Source organism: Pelmatolapia mariae, linkage group LG3_W (assembly GCF_036321145.2).
Source record: "Pelmatolapia mariae isolate MD_Pm_ZW linkage group LG3_W, Pm_UMD_F_2, whole genome shotgun sequence".
Classification (NCBI taxonomy): Eukaryota; Metazoa; Chordata; class Actinopteri; order Cichliformes; family Cichlidae; genus Pelmatolapia; species Pelmatolapia mariae.
In genome coordinates, this window is record NC_086229.1 from 1,111,660 (window position 1) to 1,139,654 (window position 27,995).

The 27,995-nt window shown below is 42.9% G+C and overlaps 1 protein-coding gene across 1 annotated transcript; it reads right to left on the bottom strand.

Annotated features, from left to right (window-relative positions):
• Positions 1-8,816: 8,816 nt before the first annotated feature.
• On the bottom strand, positions 8,817-27,636 carry LOC134624140 (NACHT, LRR and PYD domains-containing protein 4E-like). The gene is made up of 10 exons (XM_063469112.1): positions 27,615-27,636; positions 26,428-26,554; positions 26,224-26,343; positions 18,985-19,063; positions 18,087-18,312; positions 16,067-17,873; positions 15,784-15,957; positions 13,206-13,376; positions 9,889-9,935; positions 8,817-9,731 (listed from the first exon to the last, which is right to left on the bottom strand). The coding sequence occupies exons 2-10, from the start codon at positions 26,514-26,516 to the stop codon at positions 9,199-9,201; spliced, it is 3,246 nt and encodes a 1,081-aa protein (XP_063325182.1). The 5' UTR covers positions 26,517-26,554; positions 27,615-27,636; the 3' UTR covers positions 8,817-9,198.
• Between the last annotated feature and the right edge of the window lie 359 nt (positions 27,637-27,995).

Genomic DNA, 27,995 nt, shown 5'->3' on the forward strand with positions numbered 1-27,995 from the left:
ATGATTTTTAAGGAACCCAGATTGTGTTTCACTAAAAATCTGATCTAAGCCGTCCTTTAATCTGTTTGCAATAACATGAGCAAGAATTTTATAATCTGCATTCAAGAGAGAAATTGGTCGTAGATTATCGATTAATCTTTTATCTTTACCAGGTTTGGGAATAAGGGAGATAAGACCCTGTTTCATTGTTGTTGCTAATGTTTCATTACTAATGATGTCCCTGATAGTTTTGAAGAAAAATTATTTTATTTCTTTCCAGAAGAATTTATAAAAGATGGCAGTCAAGCCGTCCTGACCAGGAGCTTTGTCCATTTTCAGTTTAAGGCTTGACCTAAGTCACCCAGTAATATGTCAGAATCACAAATTTCTCTGAATATAAGGTTCAATCTGATCAAAAAAGGTAAATGAATCAGTAGTTAAATATTTAGATGAGTATAAATTTGAATAGAACATATGTATTTCTTCTGCTATAGTCTTATGATTTGTGCATTCTTCCCCGTTTACAATTAATGTATTAATAGATTTCTTCTCTTGCCTCCGTTTCTCCAGAAAGTACTTTTTTCACCTTCTTCTATCCATTTTGCATGAGCGCTAATGTATGCTCCACGAGCCTTTTTCTTGTATAAATCATCTAACTGAGCCTGTAAAGACAACAGGGATTTCTTATCAGCCTCTGACATAAACTGTCTATTACAATAGTTATTCATATTGTAAAGTAATTTACTTTCAAATTCCTTTTGTTGTCTACTTTTCATTTTACTAAACGTAATTGAAAATTCTCAATTGTTCCATCATTGCAAATTTTATGGAGGTCTTTAACCATCTTAACATGCCCATCATCAATTAACAAATCTGCATTGAATTTCCAATAATCTTTTTTTAAATTGTGTTTTATTTTCAGGGTTAAGTTTGAGTGGTTAAACACTGCTGCTAATAAATACAACTACGCACCTCTGTGAGGCTCATTAATGAAGATATGATGGGAAAGACTCAGTCGCACAGTCATTTGTTTTGTTTCTTTGTGTGCAGCTGTGATCAGCTGACGTCACGTCACAGTCACCTCTCAGTTCAACAACATCTAAACAGATGTTACATGAGCTCTGTGGCTGAAATCCAAAGCCTGCACTCTGTAACACCAGCTTTCAAAAGAGAACTTAAGGATCCGCATAAATCGACGTTGGCGTCTGCTAACCTTGGTGCACTCAAACACTGACCACGCTCTGCACCGAGCTCCTCTGTAACCTTCACCACAGCCCTGCAAACGAACCAGTTTAACCTGAACTCATCTGATACGTTTATGCAACCTTTGGAAAACACAGAATTATCAGCAGCACATCCACTGATCCAAGATCTGATTTTTTGAAACTCTAAAATGAATCATAAAGATGTAAGTTACATATCTGTTGGAAAAAGTTCCTGCTTTAAAAAAAAGTGCTCTGAGAAAGTTAAAACTTTCTCAGAGCACTCTGAGAAGTCGACCTTTTTCACCTGAGAAAGTTGAAACTTTCTCAGGTGAAAAAGGTCGACCTCTAAGAGTTACACATCTGTCCTGATAACTTTCATCACTGTCTTTCCACAGGATACTCTTGGAGTGCCACTCATGACTCAGAGTAAATCAGTCTGGCTCCAGAGTGGAGTTTTCAGTTTGCCTGGATGCACTTCATCTCCTTCAGCCTACAGTCCTGTGTCCCAGTACCAGAAATGGATCAGCGACACAGTTACAGGGACACCAGCAGGCTTTGTTACCTTCCCCTCCCCACACAGTTCATTACAAACCACTGCTCCTCCCACTGCTCCTCCCACTGCTCCCCTCACTGTCCCTCCCATCACTCCTACTGCCCCTCCCACTTCCCTGACATATGTGGATGTGTTCTGCAGTGGTGAAAACCCGATCCACTTCACTCACTTCACTTTCCTGAAGTGAGTGAAGTGAGTTTCTCTTAAATCTTCTCTTTGACGGCTTCAGTTAGTTCAGAATGCAGCTGCGCGTCATTTACAGGTACGAGAATCCATCAAAGTCAAAGTCAAAGTCAACTTTATTTGTCAATTCTGCCACATGTACAGGACGAACACATAACTCCAATTTTAGCCAAATTACACTGGCTCCCTGTTAAATATCGCATAGATTTTAAAATTCTTTTGTTCACTTTTAATATTCTGAATAATGTAGCACCCAGCTATCTTTCTGAACTACTCCACTTATACAATCCCAACAGAGCACTTAGATTGTCCAATCACAGGCTGACTGGGCCTTTGCATCCGTGGCACCTAGACTCTGGAATAACCTCCCTGTTCATATTCGTACTGCTGAGTCTATCCAGTCTTTTAAATCACGTCTTAAAACTTATCTTTTTACTTTGGCTTTTGATTCTGTCTATTTGGCTGGTCTAGCTTGTTGTGTTGTTACCTAGTGTTTGGTGTCCTCTTTTATTGTTTGTTTTAATTGTCTCATGCTTTTACTGACTGTAAAGCACTATGGTCGACACTGTTGTTTTAATATGTGCTATATAAATACATTTTGAATTGAATTGAATAACTGTACGGCACACGAGACCACCGGCTTTGCACCATTCTACCTGATGTTTGGAAGGGTCCCAAGGTTGACCTCATGTTTCCGGATGTCCTTCATGACAACACCATTTGTGACTATGATACCTATGTCAAGTCACTGATGGATGACCTGCGCACTGCCCTGCTCCAAGCCCAGGAACACAGCACAATGGAGCAGAGACAGCAGTCTGACCAGTACAACAGGAAGGTGAAGGTTCTGCCTCTTTCACTGGGAGACCAGGTGTCATTGGCAAACAAGGGAGTCAGACGGAAAAGGACGCTCTCTGACAAATGGCAACCTGTGCTGTACACGGTAGTCGACTTGGATCCTGCTCTTCACATCTTGCCAATAGATATAATGGCCTCCAAACAGTTGATTCTGTTCATCTGGACGTAGTGAAGTATGTGTGTGCCAAAAATGTATTTTAGGTGCCATTAATGCTAGCATGAATATATAATTCTGGCTGGCTTGGAAGTTGTGATGGGTTGAGCTAACCCTCTTCCCCACTGTTTGTATTTGGTTGTAGAAGCTGGAGTGAGCAAGTTATTTATTTTGAGGTTTTTCTTTCTTTTACCTTTGTTTGTCAGGTATGTCAAATTTTGTGTTGGTGTTTTTTGTCAAATATGTTACATTTAAGTTTGTACTTTATGTTTAATGTAAAAATAAATGCAGCCCTTTCTTTACTTCCCCTGTGGGAGAGGAGCTGGAGCAAGCAAGTTATTTACCTGGAGGTTTTTCTTTCTTTTACCTGTCTCTGTCAGACACAATGCAGAAACACATCGGTCACACTAACTCATGTTAATGCTGTTCAGAAAATGTATATAAAAACATTAAAGAGTGTGAAGTAAAGCATGGAGCCACAGGATGACACTGATATAAGTAATGATAGCACACTTAGTTTTTCATGGTTGTTACAGTTCCTTTGTTTTTAAGCCAAATCTATTTATTTGCAAGACAAACTGTAGCTTAGTTTGTGGAAAGCTGCATGAAGCTGGCAGCGTGAAATTTGTCTCAAAACTGCATGTGGACATGTGGAGCAAAATGCTTTAGATTTTGATTCGTGAAACTGAACTGAGTATAAATGATGACATCAGTGTGCACAGCTGCAGGAGGGAGTTTCTTGCTGTTTTCCCAAATAACTCAGTGACGTAATGATGCTTGGACTGCGGAGGAATGCATGTGTTTCTGATGTTACCTCATCCCAGATACACGATGACAAAATCAGGGAGTGGCTTGTGGGACAGAGGGTCCACAATTACACAGCCACAAACATTTTGACCAGCATTTTGTTTCACTCAGCTTTTGTTACGTTCAGCCCGCTTTTCCACAGCAGTAAACAGTAACAGTCAGAGAGGGTGGAGTCAGTGTAAGCAGCAATAAAATAAATAAATAAAGATGAATAACGTTTTTGTAAAAATGACTACTGGGTCCGGTGCATCTCTGGAGACCTGAGGAATAAAAAAGAACCGGGGTAAAACTGATTTCTCAACAAAGTACAGATACTAGTGTTGAAAAATACTTTAATAAAAAGTAAAAGTTCTGAAATGTACTGAAAGTAAAAAGTAGCTCATTGTCGGACAATTGTAACCTATTGTAATTGCATGCAAACTGAACCTTAACATTAATAATATAATATAATTAGATGAGAATCCTTTCGAAAGGAGCCAGTTGAGGTGGTTCGGTATTCTGACAAGGATCGGCGCCTCCTGGGTGAGGTGTTCCGGGCATGTCGCACCGGGAGGAGGCCCCGGGGCAGACCCAGGACACGCTGGAGAGATTATATCTCTCAGCTGGCCTGGGAATGCCTTGGTGTTCCCCCAGATAAGCTGGAGGAGGTGGCTGGGGAGAGGGAGGTCTGGGTTTCTCTGCTTAGGCTACTGCCTCCGCGACCCGGCCTCGGATAAAGCGGATGAAGATGGATGGATAGATGATAGATGAGAATCCAAATGTTGTTCTAATGTAAATCCAAGTTGTTCACTTGAATCTGTTCTATAGGACACAAGCAGTGACAGAGAATTTAAACAGAACTCTTTCCTGTTGCTTCCAAGGTAAAGGGTTTGGAAGCTGGGGGAAACCATCAGAGCTTTTCCAGTGGCTCAGCATAGAGAACAGAATCACAGCTCACAATGATTTCTAATGTGAGCTTCAGTACAGGCTGTGATCAGCTGACCTGCTGAGGTCACATGTTCGCCTTGAAAGAAAAAACATGGAGTCTTTTATTTATTTAGATATTTATTGATGAATGCAAACAAACCCTGACACTGAACCATCATCTAGCTTTCACAGTGTAGAACAAACCTGATCACATGACCTGTGAAGCTGACGCTGACCCAAACAGTGAAAAGCTCCATGGCAACAACAACAAACAGCCTCACATATGTTTTAACAGAGGCTGTTAGAAGCACAGAGTCTTTACAGTCTTTCTCCTGTTTGTACACAGATCTCTGCACATCTTCATCACAGTTACTCACAGACGTGCAGACTGTGTGGATATCAAAGTTTCCACCATGTTTGTAGTCTGTACTGGGACTCATGGAGCATCTCTCTATGAGCGCTCAGTGCTTTAAACAGTGAGTCCCAGTTTAAGTCATGGAAACTTCAAACCCTCAGACTGAAGACAGCATAATAAATAAATAGATTGTGATGAAGATGAATAACTGGAACAGTTTGCTGTGGTTTCTTCTGTTCCTGTCAGAAATAAGAGTGGCAGCAATAAGAGTGGCAGCACTTTGCTCTCCTTCTACATGTTTAAGGACGAAGTGAAGAAGAGTGAGGGTCTAAAACCTACATAATGCACAATACATATATTTATATAGGTTATAGTATGTTATATATAAATGTAGCTGAAGCAGTTTGTTTTAATTTGTAGCTTCACGCTGCACTTCATATGTTTGTCCACTAGATGGCACCACAGAGGCCTGAGTTGAAAAGCGTTTTCAATCCAAGCTTCAGAAAGCTTGATGTGATCATCAAGGAACCAACCAGGAAATATCTGCCGTGTGTAAAAACACCAACACAAGAATCCAGAATGAAGACAAGAAACTCAAAGCTCACACACAAAACAGGTGGTGCTAATTTTGTGACGTGTTGCTGTAAAAACACCACAGAAGTGAATCATCAAAGTTTCCATGTGAGCTGATGATGGTGCTGCAGAGTTTCTGTTAACCTCCTGTGACCCCGCCTCCTCATACAGAGACATCTTATTGGCTTTATTTATTCTGCTCAGCACAGACGTGCTGCACCCTGGATACCAACAAGAGCTCCAGTTGGATCCAGTTTTAGCAGTAAATCTAATGACGGGCGGCCACGAGGAAGATGGCGGCGGCCACTGAGCAGGTCCGGTGGTCGATGACCCTGGCGACGAGGTCCAGTCAGCGGCCTGGAAGGGGGTCGCTGACGCCGAATCCGACGAGGACGAGGTGACTGCGGAGGTGCAGCTGCAGGGCCAGCAGGTGCGGCGACCTCTGGCTGGAGACAGGCAGGGCCAGCGGGTGCGGAAACCCCTGGCTGAGTAGCGGCCGGGCCAGCAGGTACGGAAACCCCTGGCTGAGTAGCGGCCGGGCCAGCGGGTGCGGAAACCCCTGGCTGAGAAGCGGCCAGGTCAGCGGATGCGGAAACCCCTGGCTGAGAAGCGGCCGAGCTCACAGCTACCTCTGGATGCTGTGGCTGCAGGTCAGGAAACTGAACAGGATGGTGAATGAATGACTGGACCAGAGACTGAATAGATTGGGCAACAGGCGACTGAACTACAGGATACTGAATGACAGACTTAACTGACTGGACTACAGAAGACTGGACAACAGACTGGACAGGCTGGAGGACAGGAGACTGAGCTGCAGGGGCCTGGAGGACAGGAGGAGACTGAACTACAGGGAACTGGAGGACAGGAGGAGACTGGAGGACAGGAGGAGACTGAACTACAGGGGACTGGAGGACAGGAGGAGACTGAACTACAGGGGACTGGAGGACAGGAGGAGACTGACCTACAGGGGACTGGATTGACTGGGCTGGAAGCTGAAAAGCAGGCGTGTAAACTGACTGGACTGGGGAAGCTAAGGGATAAACCGAGCTTGGCAAGGCTAACGACTGAGCTGAGGTTGGTGTGACTAATGGCTGAGATACAGCCTGGGATAGTAAAGCTGGTGCCTGAGCAGCGGACAGGTCAGCTAGCACCCCCACCCGAGAAACAGGAGTGGGTGGGGAGGTGGACTGGGTCACAGCTGCCCTCGTCCGGGGAGCTGGCACAGGAGAGGTTGCTGGCTGGGCCCTAGCCATCTGAGGTGGTGCTGTAGGGACAGGCTGAGCCGTAGCTGTCTTCACCTGAGAAGGTGAAACAGTTGAAGAAGAAGGGCGAATCCAGGCCGCCGTGCTGGCAGGAAATGGCTGAGTGATGGGTGTAGGCTGACTGACAGGGCTGGAAATAGTGACTGGGTGTGTGATACTGACAGGTTTATCAGGGATTATTCTGGTCCTTCTGCCACCACTATTTACAGTCTTTAACTGAACAGTCTTTGGGGGAGCAGAGCAGAAAAATACTTCCCAGTCCACATCATCGTCTAGAAGGGAAACTCCCCATGAATCAGAAATGAGTCTATTATTTATTTTAGGTGAAAAATTAAATGGAGAGGGTGGAAAACAGTCACTGGAACTCACCACTGGGAGTTGCTGAAAATGGTCCATGTTATGGCGGGGTGTGCGATGCTTTCTCCGGGAAGAGACAGTGGGCGGGGTACACAGCCGAGCCTCTGGCATGGGAGCCTCCGTTGAGCTGAGGTGGGAGGCGGAGCCGCTGTGCCATGGCGAGGTTGAAGTTCTGGTGAATGAGGCAGGTGGCGTGTGAGCGAGGAGTGAACTTGTGGGAGAGGGAGGCGCCGAAGTGCGGCGCGAAACGCCCACTCTCCGCGGCATATGCTCCGGTGCAGGGAAGTTAGAAGGTGGGTGAACGCGGCGTCTCCAAGGCCTGTCCAGAGCCAAGCGAGTACCCTCGAAGATGTGCTCTCGCTCTGCGAAAAGCTGCTGTCTCTCCTTAAGCTTTTCCGCCCACAAGGAGAGTGCTGCCTCCTGCCACTCAAAAAGGTCCCAGTCCACTGGGTCAAAAGCGTGTCTTCTTGGCACGGGTCGTGTCATTCTGTCAGGCATGTCGTGTGTGGATGCGAGGAAGAGATGACCCAAACGCTGGACTCACGGTGCAGGATAATGGTGTTAATGGTGTTTTATTATAGGTAGGCTGGATGAACAGAACATGAACTGAAATGACTGACTGGGTGACTGGACTGGACCGGCTGACTGACTGACTGACTGACTGACTGAATTGAACATACATGCGGAGAGACGACATCAACATCAATGACACAACAAAGAACTGGAGGAAACTGAGGACTTAAATACACAGACTGATGCGGATGATAATGAGAGACTGGTGAGTACACAGCTGAACATAATCTGGCTAACGACATGAGAGACGAGCTGATACGGGAAAAACAGGAAGTGAGAACAACATTGATGTGGCAAAAATAAACTGAACATGAGCAAACTGAAATCACTGGGTCAATGACCCAGCAACACTGACAGCTGCATTGCTGGCTGATCCCAAAAGGTTGATTCTGCTCATCTGGACGTTTTCAGTGGGAGAAACGTTTGGTCACTGATCCAGGTGACCTCTTCAGTCTCAGCTGACTGCAGGTTTCCAACCTTATAAACAGCACATTTGCACAATGATTGAAACTAGCAGCAGTGATACCTAATATATATTATAGTAATAAAATACATAGACATATATAATACATACTAATGATGAAGGAACTGAGCTCACAGTCCATTTTTCATTTAGTGAACTACTACTCAATTTTTGGGGGTCTCAGAAATGCTCACTCTGTTTGTACATCACTTATTGTCAGCAATAGACTCATTCTGCTTTGTGGACATAAACATGTGAAACATTTTCATGTTTCATACAAACTAAAGTGATACACAACATATGCAGTGCTATACACAGATATTTACATGTTTCTAAGAGTTTGATAATGAAGCTGTTATCAACATCCTGCACCATGTTCTTGTTGTTGTTCAATTTGGGAAAAACACAAGACTAGTTACAAATAATCAGCGTCTGCTGTTTATTAAATAAGCCGCATGCATTATGATCCCTCAGTGCAATCATATTCTGCTTGAACTGCATTCAAAACAATTGAGCAAATATTTTCAGCTTATATGGCTGAAACATTTTGAAATCATGAGCTTCCAACAATGAGTAAGAGATGTGGAGAGTTTGGAAACATCTCATTAAGAAAGATAAATCAAACATTCGTAGTCATTTTAATGAGTGCAGACTTGTTGAAAATGCAGAGGAGATAGTTGTGAACTGAGCTTCAGAGAAAAACAACATATTGATATTCACTCTGAAGCTTTGAGTGTAAAAAGACAGAAAAACAACATGTGGATCCTGGAATAATGGGAGCTTCCATCTTTAAAGGACTGAAGAGGAAGACGTTTACAAGGAATCATTTAGAAGAGTTTCAAACATCAACTGATTGAATCCATGAATCTGAAAACGTGTTTCTGAGTGAAAGAGAGACATGTACAGACTGAACTATATGTTCAACAGTCAAGAGTGTTTCTCTAACAGGAGGACACTCGTTAAACTCAACTCAGCACAGGGACACTGAGGAACCAAGATACCTGAATCTAAACCCAGGATAAAGAGTTTCAGTGAATGTGGTGCTGAAGGTGTGAATATGAATCAGAGTGTCAGAGGAAACTCTGTAGAAGGACAGAGTGCCAGCAGGAACGTCCACATACACCGCTACTCTGTTAGAGACAGAGGAGGAGGAGGAGGAGATGGATGTTCCTCTGTTATTGTGCCAGACAGAATGAGGACCATCATCGTAGCAGATCAGGCTCCAGGACTGATCATTGTATCCAAACCAACAATCTTTACTGTCTCCTTTCCTTCTGATTCTTCTGTAACTAACTGACATATAAACCCCTCCTTTCCACTCGACCTCCCAGTAACAGCGACCAGTCAGACCATTTTCACACAGCAGCTGAGGCCAGTAATCAAATCTGTCTGGATGATCAGGAAATGACTGAACCTCCTCCACATGTGCCACCATCCTGTTGTTCTCAGACAGTTGGAGTTTTGTGTGTACTGTGTTTGTGTCGACTGTGAGTTGACAGGAATCTGATGGAGAGAACAAACACAATCCAGCTGCAGGTATTAATCATCTGTTCATTGATTGACTCCTGACATCAGAGATGTGAATGAGTGATGTGACAGTTTGAAGATGGTTGAATGTGTGCTTCTTTATTTTCATGAATCACATTAAAAACCCACTTACATTTCCTCAGACCTGGTCTCAACCATCGGACTCCAGCAGGCTCCACCCTGAAAGGAGGAGGGGGGGAGAGGTCAGACCGGCACAGTCTCTTTCAGCATACACAACTGGACATTACATGGCTCTCATTTACATACTGTTAGACACTGATAAAGTAACAGTGCAACATTTTCATGAATACACTTATGAGGAAAGCATTGAGAGAACAGTTTACCCTGCCCGGGATAGGGTTACCGGGGCCCCGCCCTGGAGCCAGGCTGGGGAGGGTGCCCGGGGGTGAGCGTCTGGTGGTCGGGCCTTATTCCATGGGCCCCGACCAGGCACAGCCAGAAAAGGGGACATGGGCCCATCCTGCTGCAGGCCCACCACCCGCATGAGGTGCCGTAGGGGTCGGGTGCATTGTGTGCCGGGAGAAGGCCAGGAGCAGATGCCCTGGCGGACCGATCCCCGGCTACCAAGACTGGCAATAGGGACATGGAATGTCACCTCTCTCGTGGGGAATGAGCCTGAGTTAATGCGTGAGGTTGAGAGGTACCGGCTAGATATAGTCGGGCTCACCTCTACGCATGGCTTGGGCTCTGGAACCAGTCTCCCGGAGAGGGGGTGGACTCTGTCTCAGTCTGGCGGGCTGGGGTGGGTATGCTACTATCCCCTCGGCTTGCTGCCTGTACATTGGGGTTCTTCGCGGTGGATGAAAGTGTTTGTTCTCTGCGCCTTAGGTTCAGGGAACGAGTCCTGACTGTCATCTGCACTTATGCTCCGAGTTGCAGTTCAGAGTACCCAGCCTTCTTGGGTGGGGTGCTAGAAGGTGCTCCACCTGGAGACTCTGTTGTCCTACTGGGAGACTTTAATGCTCTTATGAGTAACAACAGCGATACCTGGAGGGGCGTGATTGGGAGGAACGGCCTCCCTGATCTGAACCCAAGTGGTGTTTGGTTATTGGACTTCTGTGCAAATCACAGTTTGGCCATAGCAAACTCCTTGTTCGAACATAAAAGTGTCCATAAGCGCACATGGCACCAGGACCCTCCAGGCCACAGGTCGATGATCAATTTTGTAATCTTATCACCTGCGACCATATGTTCTGGACAATCAGGTAAAGAGAGGGGCTGAGCTGGGGAGGACGCTGGACAGACCCAGTGCGCCTAAACATGTAGTGAGGGTGTGCTGGGAACACCTCGCAGAGGCCCCAGTCCATGAAATCTTCAACACACACCTCTGGCAGAGCTTCAACAGCATCCAGAGGGAGACTGGGGACATTGAGTCCTAATGGACCATGTTCAGCATCTCCATTGCCAAAGCTGCAGCATTGAGTTGGGGCCGCAAGGTGGTTGGTGCCTGTCGTGGTGGTATTCCCCAAAACCAAATGGTGGACACCAGAGGTGAAGGGAGCCACAAGGCTGAAGAAGGTATCTTGTCAGGCTTGGCTAGCCTGTGTTTTGTGGACTTGGAGAAGGCATTCGACCGTGTCCCTTGGGGTGTCCTGTGGGAGGTGCTATGGGAGTATGGGGTGTCTGGCACATTGCTACGGGCTATTTGATCCCTATACAACCATTAAGAGCTTGGTTCACATTGCCGGCAATAATTCGGACTTGTTCCCTGTGGGTGATGGGCTCCACCAGAGCTGCTCTGTGTCACCAATTCTGTTCTTAATTTTTATGAACAGGATTTATAGGCGCAGCCAAGTGGCGGAGGTCTTTCACGTAGGTGGTCTCAGAATCTCATCTCTGCTTTTTGTGGATGATGTGGTTCTGTTGGCTTCATCGGTTGCTGGCCTCCAGCTCACTCTGGAACGGTTCACAGACGTGTGTGAAGCAGTGGGACTGAGGATCAGCACCTCCAAATCCGAGGCCATAGTTCTCAGCCGGAAAAGGATGGAGTGCCCACTCTGGGTCCGGGACGAGTTCCTACCCCAAATGGAGGAGTTTAAGTATCTCGGGGTCTTGTTTGTGAGTAATGGGAGAAGGGAGCCGGAGATCGACAGACGGATTGGTGCTGCAGCTGCTGCACCAGTCCTTCGTGGTGAAGAGAGAGATGAGCGCAAAAGCGAAGCTCTCAATTTACCTGTCTGATCTACGTCCCTACCCTCACCTATGGTCACAAGCTGTGGGTAGTGACCAAAAGAACAAGATCACAGATACAAGCAGTGGAAATGAGCTTCCCCGAACAGTGGCTGGTCTCTCCCTTAGAGATTGGAAATGAGCTTCCCCCAAACAGTGGCTGGTCTCTCCCTTAGAGATAGGAGAGGGTAGGGAAGTTCAGCCATCTGGGAGGGGCTCAGAGTAGAGCCGCTTCTCCTCCACATTGAAAGGAGCCAGCTGAGGTGGTTTAGGCATCTGACAAGGATGCATCCTGGGTGCTTCCTGGGTGAGGTGTTCCGGGCATGTTCTGGAACACCTCACTCAGTGACTTTGATGACTGGTGCCAGCAGAACTACCTCCAGATCAACACAAGAAAAAACAAGGAGCTGGTGGTAGACTTCCACAAGCAAAAACATCATCTACTACAACCACTAAACATCCAAGGTATGGACATTGAGGCTGTGGTACCTTGGTGTACATCTGAGCAATAAACTTGACTGGACTCACAATTTAAACACCCTCTACAGAAGAGGGCAGATCAGGCTGTACCTGCTGTGGAGACTGAGGTCTTTTGGAGTGAAGCGTTCACTACTGAAGACTTATGACTCTGTGGTGGCCTCAGCCATCTTTTACGGTGTGGTCTGCTAGGGCGGCACCATCTCTGCTGGTGACAGGAAGAGACTGAACAGGCTGATCCAGAGGGCCAGCTTTTTTCTAGGATGCCCTCTAGACCCAGTGGAGGTGGTGAGTAAGAATGGAGAAAGGAGAATGGTGGCTAAGATGTCATCCCTGTTGGACAACATAGCCCAACCCATACATGGGACCCTGACAGCACAGAGCAGTGCTACCCAAGATGTGGGACAGAGATGGCAGCTACCTTTACAGGGTAAGACTCAGCTGAACATTTCTATCTATTTCACACCTTGGCTCATGTGATGAGGCACATAATTAATAACGGTTCAACGACCATTTTTAGAGATAACCAAATTTTAAATTAAATTAAATACCTAAGTCTCTCCAAAATTTGATTTTAGAACTGAAGAAGCTTCTCATATGAAATGTCTGCAAGAAAGATTTATAAGTCCAGTTGCTCTTTTCAAGCTCCTTAGATTGTCTGTAATGAGCAAGAAAAAAATCTTCCCTTCATTTGTGACATCTGCATGAAAAAATCAGGAACTGAATGTTGGACACAGCTGATGTTTTCAGCTCTTCATCCTCTATCAGACATTCTCTCCATACCTGAGAGTGTCTAGTCTCCAATGTGGATCCTTCAGTCCAGCCAACAAACTCTGGACTGAGTCTCCTGGATGATTGTAGCTCAGGTCCAGCTCTCTCAGATGGGAGGGGTTGGAGCTCAAAGCTGAAGCCAGAGAAGTACAGCCTTCCTCTGTGATCAGACAGCCTGATAGACTATATAAACACACACACACACACAAAAAAAACAATACATTTGTTAACACTTCACTAAAGGCTTATTTTCAATTATTTTTATGGATAAAATATCCATTCAAATTCAAATTTTATTTGTCACAAACAAATGAATGATAGTCAAATGCCAAGTCCAAGATACATGTAGACTTGTTGGTTAAATTCCATGCACCCTCAAACACCTGAAGAAGACTTTGTAAGATTTCTTGTTTAATTTGTTTAAGAAGAAATAGACAATTTCATCAAATTCGGATATGTAATATTGTAATATTTTTTTCGATAGGCCAAGGAAAACCAGTTATAATGTGAGTGTGCAGGTGCGCCTCCAGGAGTGGTGGATCCGGAAGATGGTACACCAGGACTGAATGCTGCTCTGGAGGCGGAGTATAAGGCGGCGCGGTTGAGGACGGCAATCATCCATCCTCGGTTTTACTCCAACCAGCTGGGGCTGCGACATGCTCTGTGTTGCTTTGCAAGTCCAGGAGGAAGAAGGAGTGGATCGCCTTTTCAGTTGGGTACAGTTTTCTCATGTTTAGTTAGTCAGTGAGGTGAGTGATTGTTGTTTGGTTATGTTTTTTGGGGGCTAGGTAAGCAATCGCTCCTCTGAGTTAGCTTCCCTTATTGTTGTTTGCCATTTGAGAAGCCAAGCAGGAATCCCTTGGTTTCAGCCCAGCTGATCTTGTTTTTGGACACACGGTATGTGGGCCATTGCGATTACTTAAGGAGAAATGGTTGTCCGAATCGCATCGGGTGGAGGATAATGCGTTGGATTATGTGTGTGCTTTTAAGGAACATCTCTCTTGTGCAGTTGGCCCGCGACCACTTGAGGCGAGCCCAGGGCAGTATGAAAGCACATTTTGACAAGAAATCTGTGGTTCGGAATTTTGCCCCGGGGGAGAAGGTGCTGGTTTTGCTTCCAGTGACTGTGTCAACCTTTGTTTTCTGACTACCGTAGGCATCATCAGCAACATCTGTCCTGTGTCATGACATCACGGTGGAAAGGCCGATAAAAACAGCACGCTTATCGTGTAAACTACACAAAGCGGATCTTGATGCAGTAGGAAGTTGAATATCTCATTGAGCATGGTCTTGCCATTTTCAGTCATGACGTGTGGAGCTCGCCTTGTATTCTGGTAGCGAAAGCGGACAATATGGCCCGCTTCTGCACAGATTTCCAGAAAGTGAATGCGGTTACCAAACCAGACTCGTTTCCGGTCCCGCGGATGGAAGATTGCCTCGATCGTGTTGGTTCTGCTCAGTATGTTACAAAGCTGGACCTATTAAAGGGGTACTGGCAGGTTCCATTAACACCTACCGCTTCGGAGATCTCTGCATTCGTAATGCCCGATCACTTCCTCCAATACACAGTGATGCCTTTCAGGTTACATAATGTGCCCGCAACATTTCAACGCCTTGTGTGGCAGGTGCTTTGTGGAGCATCTAAGTGCAAGGCATACTTGGTTGACGTAGTTGTCTATTTTACCTCGTGGCCTGAACATCTCGCAACACTTTCTGAGGTGTTTGGGCTGTTCAACGATGCCTCCCTCACGCTCAACCTTTCTAAATGTGAGTTCGGGAAGGCTACTATTACCTATGTGGGCAAGCAAGTGGGACAAGGGCAGGTATGGCCTGTTCAGGTTGTTGTGGACTTTCCAGTGTCACAAACTCAGCGCACGTTGCGTCGGTTTCTGGGATGGCAGGGTTCTATCGGGGGTTCTGTAAAAACTTTTGTTTTGATTCGGAGGAGCACGTTTTTTTCCCTTGTTGTTCTGGCATTGGCTACGGCCCACAGTAGCCTGTGTTACTGTTCTTAAAAAACACATGGTAACCAGATCACCGATCGTCTCTGTCTTCTGTCGGAGGGATGTTACAATATGTTATATAGTTTCATCTGGCTTGATCGCAAATGGTGTTCTATGACTTTTGATGGTTATAGCCCTTTATACTTTTCAATATATGAAATTTCTGCACAAATGTTCGTCCCATTGAAATGAATATGAAACTACAGTCCATCTAGTGGTATGAATGGCAAACTACAGTGATGGTGCGTTTGGCTTCCTCTAGTGAAAGAAAGGTAAACTATACTCAAGAGCAGTAAATTTTTGCTCTAGTTAATATTAGCGGTTGAAGTTTTAAATGATTTCTTAAACACGTTGGTGATTTAACGCTAAAAAAATAAAAAAAACCATTTTTTTAAGTGTTTTTTGTGAGATTTTAGGTTGTGTTAAGGCAGTAAGTCAAAATGGAAAAAACAAACAAACAAAGAAACTGCCAATTTAAACGTGAGGTTGTGTTGAATAGAATGCCAACAAAGCAGACATTTTCTTTTAATATAAAAGAATAGAAAGGTCACATTACAGTTAGTGAAAAACACTGTCTGAATTCTAACCTGAGAGTTTCCAGTGTACAATATGGACTCTCCAGTCCTGCAGACAGAAGTTTCGCTCCTAAATCTCGCAGATCATTGTTACTCAGGTCCAGCTCCATCAGACTAGAGGACGGGGAGGTCAGAATTGAGGACAGAGCCTTACAGCTTCTGTCTGAGAGGTTGCAGCCACTTAGTCTGAAACAATTATTATTGAAAATAGTTTTATTGTTTCATGCAGACAAGACAAATACACTTTATATCATTTTGTTACAAAAATCTTTAAAATGAGTACATATTTACTTACAGAGCTTTGTTGGAGACGTTGACCACTGGCAGCAGCCTCAGAAAAGCCTCCTCTGAAGCAGAGTATTTCTTCAGGTCAAACACATCCAGATCTTTTTCTGATGACAGTAAGACGAAGACCAGAGCTGACCACTGAGCAGGAGACAGTTTGTCTGCGGAGAGACTTCCTGAACTCATGGACTGTTGGATCTCCTCCACTAGAGAACGATCATTCAGTTCATTCAGACAGTGAAACAGACTGATACTTTGCTCTACAGACAGACTGTCATTGATCTTCTTCTTAATGTACTGGACAGTTTCCTGGTTGTTCTGTAAACTATTTCCTGTCTTTGTCAGTAAACCTTGTAGGAGAGTCTGATTGGTCTGCAGTGAAAGACCAAGGAGGAATCGGACGAGCAAGTCCAGGTGTCCACTTGGACTCTGTAAGGCCTTGTCCACAGAACTCTGGTAGAAGCGTGTCTCTGCAGATTCTCTTGTTTCACGTGTCTGGGAGGTTGTTTGCTGTTCTTCCAGCAGATTGACTCCAGAGTTGATGAAGGTCAGATGGACATGAAGAGCAGCCAGAAACTCTTGAACACTCAGATGGATGAAGGAGAACAGTCTTTTCTGGTACAGTCGTCTCTCCTCTTTAAAGATCTGTGTGAACACCCCTGAGTACACTGAGGCTGCTCTGATATCAATGACATACTGTGCCAGGTCTGATTCATAGAAGATCAGGTTTCCTTTCTGCAGCTGATCAAAAGCCAGTTTTCCCAGAGACTCAATCATCTTCCTGCTCTCCGGACTCCAGTGTGGATCTGTCTCAGCTCCTCCATCATATTTGATCTTCTTCACCTTGGCCTGTACCACGAGGAAGTGGATGTACATCTCAGTCAGGGTCTTGGGCAGCTGTCCTTCCTCTCTGGTTTTCAGCACATCCTCCAGAACTGTAGCAGTGATCCAGCAGAAGACTGGGATGTGGCACATGATGTGGAGGCTTCGTGATGTCTTGATGTGGGAGATGATCCTGCTTGCCTCCTTCTTATCTCTGAATCTCTTCCTGAAGTACTCCTCTTTCTGTGGGTCAGCAAACCCTCTGATTTCTGTCACCATACCAACACACTCAGGAGGGATCTGATTGGCTGCTGCAGGTCTTGTGGTTATCCAGACGCGAGCAGAGGGAAGCAGCTTGCCCCTGATGAGGTTTATCAGCAGCACATCCACTGAGGTGGACTTTCTAGGGTCAGTTATAATTGTAGTTTTGTGGAAGTCCAGAGGAAGTCGACACTCATCCAGACCATCAAAGATGAACACAACCTGGACGTCTTCAAAGCTGCAGATTTCTGCTTCTTTGGTTTCAGTAAAGAAGTGATGAACAAGTTCCACCAAGCTGAACTTCTCCTCTTTCAGCACATTCAGCTCTCTGAAAGTGAATGGAAATATGAACTGGATGTCCTGGTTGGCTTTGTCTTCAGCCCAGTCCAGGCTGTATTTCTGTGTTAAGACTGTTTTCCCAATGCCAGCCACTCCCTTTGTCAGCACTGTTCTGATTGGTTCATCTCTTCCAGGTGAGGCTTTAAAGATGTCTTCTTGTCTGATTGTTGTTTCTGGTCTGTCTGGTTTCCTGAAGGCCATTTCAATCTGTCTGACCTCATGTTCATCATTGACCTCTGCAGTCCCTCCCTCTGTGATGTAGAGCTCTGTGTAGATGTGATTCAATAGGGTTGGGCTTCCTGCTTTAGCGATCCCCTCAAACACACACTGGAACTTCTTCTTTAGTGTAGATTTAAGTTTACACTCACTCCAATAGACGTCTCTATTTGAAGTTTCTAAAAGAAATAATAATTTAATTCAATTCAATTTTATTTATATAGCGCCAAATCACAACAACATTCGCATCAAGGCGCTTGAGATTGTACAGCAGAATAGTCCAAATATAAGTCCAGAATTTTTATATTTATGTTTGACTAGCACTTTAGGGTTAGACATTAGTAAGCAACCTCTTTAGCCAGCAGCTTAAATCTTTATGGAAATCCTCTTACTTTTGTGCAGAAGGTCAGCTAGCTCATCCTGCTTCATTCTCCTTAAAAAGTCCAGTGTGATCTTCACAAATGCCTCTCTGCTGCTCCTCCTCTGCTCCTCATCCTCACCCTCTTGCTCCTCAACAGTGCTCTGACCCTCCAAGTATTTCGGAAAATCTGTACTGACAACTTTTTGAATCTTCTTCAGTTCATTCTTCACAAAAGTGATGATGTTGTCCTGCAGTAGCTGGAAAGGAGTATTGTGTGAATTAATATGTTACATTATAACCTCAACTGGTGGTGCAGTGGAAGAAGAGAGGAACAATGAACAGAGGGAAACCAGGAACAACAGACAGAAATAGCCAGGTTATATGAAGGTGTTGTCATAATCATATTTCTGTTGCAGTCCACAGCAAATCCTGATTCTGGAAACACAGTGAATATTGCTACATCATGGCAATTGTTAATTGTTGTTAAATTGGAATGTTAAAAAAAACAAGCAAAAAAATAAATCAAATTCTGAGATCAGATAACTCAACTTTGCATTGCTTAAAGTGGAATAAATGCTATAATAATATGATGAATAACTTTTTCTAAAGTTTTCCAATCATTTATCCAGCTTACATAGTTTATTAGACACTACCATGACAGCCAAAAATTAAAGGACATGTCTGTAGCAATATGTGTCAAGGTGGTCATGGGTATAGATAAAATTACAAACACATTTTTTTTGACCAGCCCAGCTGTCAAAGCTCATTGTTTATTTGAAACAATGTTTAGTTGTGCTTCTAACTTTTCTTATCTTGCAATTAATACTACAAAAAACTAATACTTGCAATATGTTTGAAGTATAAATAGCCGTTCTTTTTGAGAAATGACTGAACAGAATAGATGTAAAAGTAGTTGTACATGTACAGACCATAAATATGGAGTCCAGCTGTGTTTGATGCTGCTGGGTAGACTGACTACTGGGAGTCTCTGAGCTCTGCTGGTCCACTCTGTGGAGGAATCATAAAGAATTAGTTCAATACAGGAGAAAGATCAATATTTTAACTGCTGAGTTTTAGTTCTCAGAAAACACCATCTTAATGCTGCTGGCAAAAATAAATAAATAAATAAAAAATGAAAAAAAAAAAACAGCTTACACCTATAAATACCTGGAGCTCTTACAAGAATAAAGACTGGTAAATCTTTTGTAATATTTCCAATGGTCTAATTATCTTAACAGTAATGACACAGATGACATGTGTCATTAGCGTTTTCTAACCTGCCAAGATTAAGGCACAGAGTTAGCCATCCATACTTGACCCCTTGGAAACTACATAAATTTCTGTGTAGTTTCTCAGCCATCATGGAGCTTGCAAGACAGTGATTGGACTTGTAATAGCAGTCTAGCGAGGAAGGAGTGGCATACAGGTCCAGCGGCCATGTGGTGTGGAACTTGAAGCCAGTCAGTTAAATCAATCAACAGACCCATACTTAAGTGTCAATATCAGGCAAGCGTTTTAGGCTAAGGGAAGCATCTATAATGTAAACAGACTTGGTCCTAGCACTGAACCCTGTGGAACCCTGTGGAACACCGTAGTTGACCTTAGTGTATGAAGAGGACTCTCCATTTAGATGAACAATTTGGAGTCTATTAGATAAATGTGATACAAACTACAGCATGCTTTAATCACGCTAATAGAATATTATGGTCAACAGTATCGAACGCTGCACTGAGGTCTAGCAGGACAAACACAGAGATGAGTCCACTGTCAGAGGCCATAAGAAGATCATTTGTAACCTTCACTAAAGCTGTTTTTGTGCTGTGATGAGCTCTGAAACCTGACTGAAACATTTCAGATAAGCCATTCCTCTGCAGATGATCTGTTAGCTGTTTGACAACTACTCTTTCAAGGATGTTTGATATGAAAGGAAGGTTGGAGATTGGCCTATAATTAGCTAAGACAGTTGGGTCTAGAGATGGCTTTTTAAGTAAAGTTTTATCCACAGCCAGCTTGAAGGCCTGTGGTACATAGCTGATTATTAGAGATAGGTTGATCATATTTAAGACTGAAGAATTAAGAGATTACTCTTATTTTTCACAAGTGCACAAATCGTACTCCAGAATAGATTATTTTTTGCTTGATTCTAAATTGATGTCTAAAGTTGTATGCTCAACTTATCATAACATCTTGATCTCAGATCACTCTCCAACCTCTTTAGTCCTGGACTTCTGTGATACGAAACAACAGGGTAAATGGCGTTTTCACCCGTCACTCCTGTCTAAGACATCCTTTTGCCAATTTATGACAACTAAAATATCAGATTTCTTGGAAACTAATGATAAACGTTTCTGATTCGATTTTATGGGAAACATTTAAAGTGGTAATGTGAGGAGAAATTATTTCTTTTGAATCTTCATTAAAAAAATGAATGCCGGAAACGCCAGTTCGAAAAAGAAGCTGAATTAACACAGTTAGAACAGTACCACAGGCCTTGTCTTGTCCCTCATTGTGTCAAGACATCACTAAAAGGAAGTTTGAGTATAACACAATTTTATCTAGTCAAGTAACACATCAGCTATTTAGGATCAGACAGAAGCATTTTGAGTTTGGAGATAAGCCCCATAAGCTTCTTTCTCGGCAGCTGAGAGCCCTACAGGCCAGTAGGGCTATACACAAAATTTAATCAAGATCAGGCGAAATTTTAATTAACTCTAAAGCTTCTAATGAGCGATTTAGAGAATATTATGAAGAGCTCTATATGTCGAAATCTTGGGGCAATATTTCTGATTGGTTAGAGAAGCTGGATCTCTCGAAAATGAATGATGCTGCACGAGAGGCTTTAAACTCAGATATTACTATTGAAGAAGTTTCGAAAGCTATTAAGTCATTCTCCAATGGAAAGTCCCCAGGCCCAGATGGGTTTGGTATTGAATTGTATAGAAAAATACACTGAAAAGGTGGCCCCACTTTTTTTGAGAATGTTTAAGCATTCTTTCCATACTCAAAGATTTCCCCGTACGCTATATGAAGCTAATATTTCTTTGTTATTGAAAGAAGGAAAGAATGAAACAGAATGTTCCTCTTATCGACCTATTGCTTTGTTGAATTTGGATATGAAAATTTTCACAAAAATTTTGGCAAACAGATTAAATGGACATGTTGGATCAATTATCCATGCGGATCAAACTGGGTTTGTCCCCCAGAGGTTTTCCTTCTTTAATGTTCGAAGATTGATGAACATAATGTATCAAAGGCACTGGGGAGCTTCCAAGTTCCAGTACTGAGCTTAGATGCTGAAAAGGCGTTTGACCAGGTCGAGTGGGCCTATATACTTCGGGTACTGGAGAAGTTTGGTTTAGGCGAACAGTTTATATCATGGGTTGATATGATATATAGGCATCCCTCTTCTTCCATTCTTACTAACCAAGATAGATCAACGCCTTTTTTTTTTTTTACACCGCGGGACACGACAAGGCTGCCCTTTGAGCCCTTTGCTCTTCGCAATTTCTATTGAACCTCTTACAGTAGCCATTAGGAATGAGCCCTCTATTGAACCTGTCCCATTGGGGAATATCAAGCACTACATTTCTTTACATGCGGATGATGTTCTTTTGTTCTTGTCAAATCCTGAGCGATCTGTTCCTGTACTTTTAGATGTGGTGAGGTCATTTGGGGAAATCTCAGGTTATACAATTAATTGACAGAAGAGTGAGTTTGTGGCTTTAACTGCAAACTTGGATGTTGCCTTTATAAAATTACAGACAAATTGAAATACTTGGGTGTTATTTTGCCTAAGGATCCTAAATAGATGTTTAAGTTGAATTATCTTGAACAAGTTGAAAAACTGAAAAAGGACATTGGGAAATGGAGGGCTCTCCCTGTTTCCATGGTAGGTCGCATTAACGTAATTAAAATGGTTTCCCTTCCTAAATTTCTATATTTATTTTTAAATTTACCTATTTTTTTTGAATAAGCAATTTTTCAAAGTGATCGATACAGTAGTATTACCATTTTGGGGCTTTAAAACTCACAGGATATCAAAAGTTCATCTATGCAAGTCTAAACTTAAGGGTGGATTTGCTCTGCCACTGTTTCAGTTTCATTATTGGGCTGCAAATGCTAGAACTCTTGCTTACTGGCAGGAAGGGTACAAAAAGGTCATGTCTGCCGATACCGCACCTTGGGTGGTCATAGAGAGTGGTGGGGTTGAGAATAGTTCCCTCCCTGCTCTTCTTTTTTCGTCCTCTAATCCACAAACCAAGGTCAATAATTTTATAGTTTCAAACTGCGTTAAAATCTTTAGTCAAATCAGAAAGGGTTGTGCTCTACCAGACACTTTGATCCATACTCCAATATATTGTAATCATGCATTTCCACCCTCATTTTTAGATGCCTCTTTTGAGGTCTGGACACAGAAATGTATTATTACTCTCAAAGATTTATATATTGACAGCCAGTTTGCATCATTTATTCAGTTGCAGATCAAGTTCTCTCTCCCTGCGTCACATTTTCATTATGTACAGATAAGAAACTATGTTCGTCAGAGTATTGTTAATTTTCCATCTCTTCCAGAAGAGGGGTCAATTTTTACACTCCTGAGTTCCCCGGATTCTAAAAAGTTGGTTTCTGGTTTTGTGAAAGCTTTTTCTGAGTATTTAAATTTTAAACCTGACTTTTTGAAGATGGCATGGGAGGATGAGTTTGGTTTGCAAATAGGAGATGAGGTGTGGGAGAGGAGTCTGTGTAGGATCCATTCTTGCTCTATAAATGCAAGGCATCAGTTAATTCAATTCAAAGTGCTTCATAGACTTCATTATTCAAAAACTAAACTGCACAGGATTTGTGATATATGATCGTTGTAAACATGGAGAAGGCTCTCTCACTCATTTATTTTGGACTTGTCCCAAATTGCATAACTATAGGTTGGACATTTTTAAATGTTTTTCTGGTATCTATAATTGCACATTACAGCCGGACCCAATAATTGCATTGTTTGGATCTTCCTCTTCCCTTTTACACCTCAGCTCTTCTGCACAAACTACAGTTTTGTTCGGAATGGTAATTGCTAAGAAAATTATCTTGACTCTATGGAAGTCAGATATTATACCTCAATTCAAAATGTAGCTAACAGAACTGACTGCTCTACTACATATGGAGAGAATTAGGTACACATTAGGGGACAAACTTAGTAATTTCTTTGATGTGTGGCAGCCATTTTTAGACCATGTATTAAAACAAAATCCTGTTTGATCAATCACCAGTAACTCAGCCTACCACCTTAGCGTTTTATTTCTGTTTATTGCCAGTTGAAGTAATTTTGAATAATTTAATATAGTACTTTTACTAGTAATACTACTTCAAATGATGTTATAGAAATAGCATTTTTGTCATTGCAGTGTAAACTTTTGTCTTATTTGTGTGTTTTAGCCCTTGCTGTTATGTTGTCTGTTGTTTTTTTGGGGGGGGGGGGTTTCTCTTTTTTTTCTTATATCAAAAAATCTCAATAAACATACTTTAAAAAAAAGATCGAAGAATTAATTAATGGCAGGACTTATTTGAGCAGTTTTGTAGGAATGGGGTCTAAAAGACACGTTGATGGTTTGGAGGAATTAATTATTGAAGTTAACTCAGAAAGACCAATTGGAGAAAAAGAGTCTAACTTAACATTGATGTTACTAAAAGTAGCTGTAGATAATATTACATCTGTGGGATGATTACTGGTAATTTTTTCTGTAATGATTAAACTTTTTTTGTGAAGAAGTTCATGAAGTCATTACTAGTTAATGTTAAAGGGATTGTTGGCTCAGTAGAGCTCTGACCTTTTGTCAGCCTGGCTACAGTGCTGAAGAGAAACCTGGGGTTGTTCTTATTTTCTTCAATCAGTGATGAATAGTAAGATGTTCTGGCTTTGCGGAGGGCTTTCTTATAAAGCAGCAAACTATTTCTCCAGGCTAAATGATGATCCTCTAAATTTGTGACACACCATTTCCTCTCCAGCTTACGAGTTATCTGCTTTAGGCTACGTGTTTGAGAATTATACCACGGAGTCAATTATGTCTGATTTGAATATTTTTCACAGGAGCAACAGTATCCAGTGTTAAACATAGAGAGGGGGCAAAGTTATTGACAAGATAATCGACCTCTGTTGGAGTAGCGTTCAGATAGCTGCTCTGCTCTATGTTGGTACAGGGCATTGAAGATGATAACAGTGGGTGGATTATATTCTTAAACTTAGTTACAGCACTTTCAGAAAGACATCTACTGTGATAAAGTCTACTCTCCACTGCTGTGTAATCAATTATTGTAAATGTAAATGTTATCAGGAAATGATCAGACAGCAGAGCGTTTTCAGGAAACACTGTTAAATGTTCAGTTTCTATGCCATATGTTAAAACAAGATCAAGTGTGATTAAAGTGGTGGGTGGGTTCTTTTACATTTTGAGAGAAGCCAATTGAGTCTAATACAGATTAAATGCCATGTTGAGGCTGTCATTTTTAGCATCTACATGGATGTTAAAATCACCCACAATAATTATTTTATCTGAGCTGAGCACTAAATCAGATAAAAAGTCTGAGAAATCAAACAGAAACTCTGTGTAAGGCTTATACACAGGCTGGTGTAAAAAATTGCTGCCACACCGCCCCCTCGGCCTGTGATTTGAGGTTTCCAGTTCCAGTTCACTGTTTTTGTGGTCGACTGGCCGGTCAGCTGAGCAGTTTTGCATTCTTTTCTAACTTTAATGCTCTTTCCATTGTTGTTTTTCGCCGTCTACTCTGTACATTTCATATTCTTTCCTTTTCCTCATATTTGTGGACTCATTTCTGACACTCCGACATGACCCCAAGGCTCACCTACACCAGAGACTCCCTCATTCAGCTGCAGCTGCAGCCCAGGCTCCGGCTTTTCCGCTCCGCTCCTACTGACTTATTTTCCCGATGAAATACTCTTGGACACGGAAATCGAAAAACTCACAAAAACAAGGTAACCAGGAGGGGATTAAAGAAGAAGGGGTGAGAGCCAGACTCAAGAGGGAGACACACAAACAACGAGCACTCCTGTCCATTAACCTAATGTGTGGTCTCTCCGCAACAAGCTGGTTGAGCTGCAAGCCTGCGTCAACCACTTGCACGAGTGATGATGCAGCACAATGCATATTGATGGATTTTCACTACCTCTTCGTCTGGAAGAAGACCATGAATGCACCATAAGCAACATGGCGGCGGTGTATGTCTGCATGTAAACAGCAGCTGGTGCTCTACAGTCACTCTGCGGGAGAAGCTTTGCACTACAGACATCAAGCTTCTGGCTTTTTCCCTGCGCCCCTACTGCCTCTCCCGAGAATTCCCACAGCTTTCCATCTCCTTGGTTTACATCCACCCCAGAGCTGATGCAGCTTAAGCTATGTGAGTGAGTACTTCACCAAAACTGTACAAACTGGAACAATTATCACCGGACTCTCCCAAGTTCATCCAGGATGATTTCAACCACTGTTCCCCTGACAAGTCGTTTAAAGGATACCAACAGTATGTTACATGCAGCATATGTCAGGGGAAGACTCTGGATAATTGCTATTGCTCTGTACCAGACACATTCTGACCACCACCAGTAGGCAACGGGTGAAGCGTCTTGCACAAAGACACAACGACCGACACTGTAGGAGAAAAATTAAAAATTAAAAAAATAGAAATGTGTGTGAAAAAAAGCTGAGCTGACATTAAACATGATAGAGATTTATTCACAAACACTGAGTCACAACAACATTTACACACACATTACCTCTCTGCCGGACGACACACGCCTGATTTAAAATTAATGATTTAATTTCAGTGGGGGTTTTTTTATCACAAAGCAAATATTTCTTTCTGTTGTGACATTTTATTTCCAGGAATTCATGTAGTAATAAAATCTGTAATGTGAATGTTCCTCAGCCGGATCACAAAAAACAACATTAACCACTTTGGAGAAGACCAAATGTTAGATTTTTTAAAAAAATATGTTTTATTTCTGGTTTGCTTTAGGTGATTTTCAGTTGTTTAGAACCCAAAGGCTTGTTTTTAAGAGACAGTTTAAATGGGATTTAGGGAATGACGTGTTTGCACTGCAGTTTATATCCAACAACATCAAGCAGTTAAATCAAAGAGTTCAGTTCAAAGAGTTCACAGCTCACCTCACTGCAGCAGAAAGAGGCTGGACTTTAAAATCAATAATGTCAGCTTTAGACCGGTCACTCTTTAAGGACACACAGCTGGGTCCAGGTTCATGTTTGCGTTTAGTTCCTCGCTTCTTCCTGTGAATAATGATGGAGCAGTGATGTGAATGCTGAGCTGTGACATGGAGAAGAGTCATGGACAGTTAGAGATGGTCATCTCACCTCTGAGCTTTGGTCTGGCTCTCATGTTCCCCACACAGAGTGGATTTAGAGGGAGGGACTCCCTCCGCTCTGTCCTCACACTGATCCATGCTGCTCAATTCAGCTCACACACACTTTCTACCTTCACCTGCAGAGGAAACACAAATCATTCATGTGCACATCAACTGAAATCCTCCTTTCCATCATGTGTGCTGTCCAAATGTGTGTGTGTGTGTGTGTGTGTGTGCGCGCGCTCACCTCCTCCTTTTATGTGAAAGAACGTTCTCGTGGGAAATTTAGAACTACCAGCTTTAGTGGCTACATATACTGATGTCTGAAAGTGTTTTAAATTATCCTTAAGTCTATTTTGCTTCTATAAACAGAATCTATGCTGACACCATCTCCTCCACCTGCTGCTGTGGAGATTCAGAGAAATAAAACTAGCATAAGAAAAGAGAAGATAGAAAAAAAGAAACTGATCTTATCTTTTGTTATTGGATTTCTTTGTTGGGAAATATTCCACTCATTCCACTTAACCTGGGTAGTGAATTCAATCAGGGCTTTTTTTTAATCAAATCCTAAAGACACTAACATGAAAACATGTTGAGCAGCTCTCTGACATGAAGAACACGCGTTCTTCAAAACGCACACCAACTACAGGCTCCACGTCACACCTGGACACTAAACATGGACACACAGGTGAGCTGCTTCCTGGAAGGAGGCGGGTTTAAACCTGAAGCTCAGCTCAGGAGGGTTGGAGCAGAGCCAACAGTTGATGTCTCCACTTTCTTCTTCTTCTTTTTTTGAAGAACAACAAGTTGAATCTATATCTAACATACATGTAAACAAAATATTCATTTATGAAGTCCGCTCTCCGTCTCCTGCTGTCCCTGCGAATAAAAAGACCCGGAGCTCTCCGGTCGAGCTCAGGCAACATTCAGTGTGTTTTAATGGCGGACACATTCCACCTCGTTGAAAAACATTACACACTGACTTTAATGGAGAGACCGGAAATAAAAACACACAGTTTGTTGTGTGAAAAAATCAAACATGAGCTGAACAAACAGTAAGAATGTGAGAGTGAATGAATAATGGCATTGTAAAGTGCTTTGGGTGCCTTGAAAAGCGCTATATAAATCCAATCCATTATTATTATTATTAAAGTTCCTAAAGACAAACTGTTTAAGGAGGAAACAAAGCAAACTTACAGTTTGTTCACACACCAAAGAGCTCCACTCCACGAAGTTAAGGAAAGTGAAAGTAAACTTTGAGCAGGAGGGAAACACCCAGAGAGGCATTTGAGGACACTCACAAGCATCGAAACACGTGTGCTGCGTTCAGGTGCACCTCGGAAACTCCCATATTGTTGGCAGGTCGTGATTTATTTCTGCCGGTTTTCCTGTTTGAAACACAAACATCCGTAATCACTTTGTTGTTCTTCTTCCTGCAGCGTTTGAATATTTCAGCACTAAATGGATGTTTCTTCAAAGCTCATTTCAACCTGTTGAAGTCATGAATGAAAGTGCAGACTGAGATTGGATCACATGATGTTTAAGGTGTGTCATGTGACATGTTCAGTATTGTCACAC

Coding starts and splice junctions, on each gene's coding strand:
- LOC134624140 (XM_063469112.1), bottom strand. CDS start 26,516: ATGGATCAGTGTGAGGACAGAGCGGAGGGAGTCCCTCCCTCTAAATCC. Junction 13,377..15,783: donor TGTACACTGGAAACTCTCAG/GTTAGAATTCAG, acceptor GTGTTTATATAG/TCTATCAGGCTGTCTGATCA. Junction 9,732..9,888: donor GAGACCAGGTCTGAGGAAAT/GTAAGTGGGTTT, acceptor TCTCTCCATCAG/ATTCCTGTCAACTCACAGTC.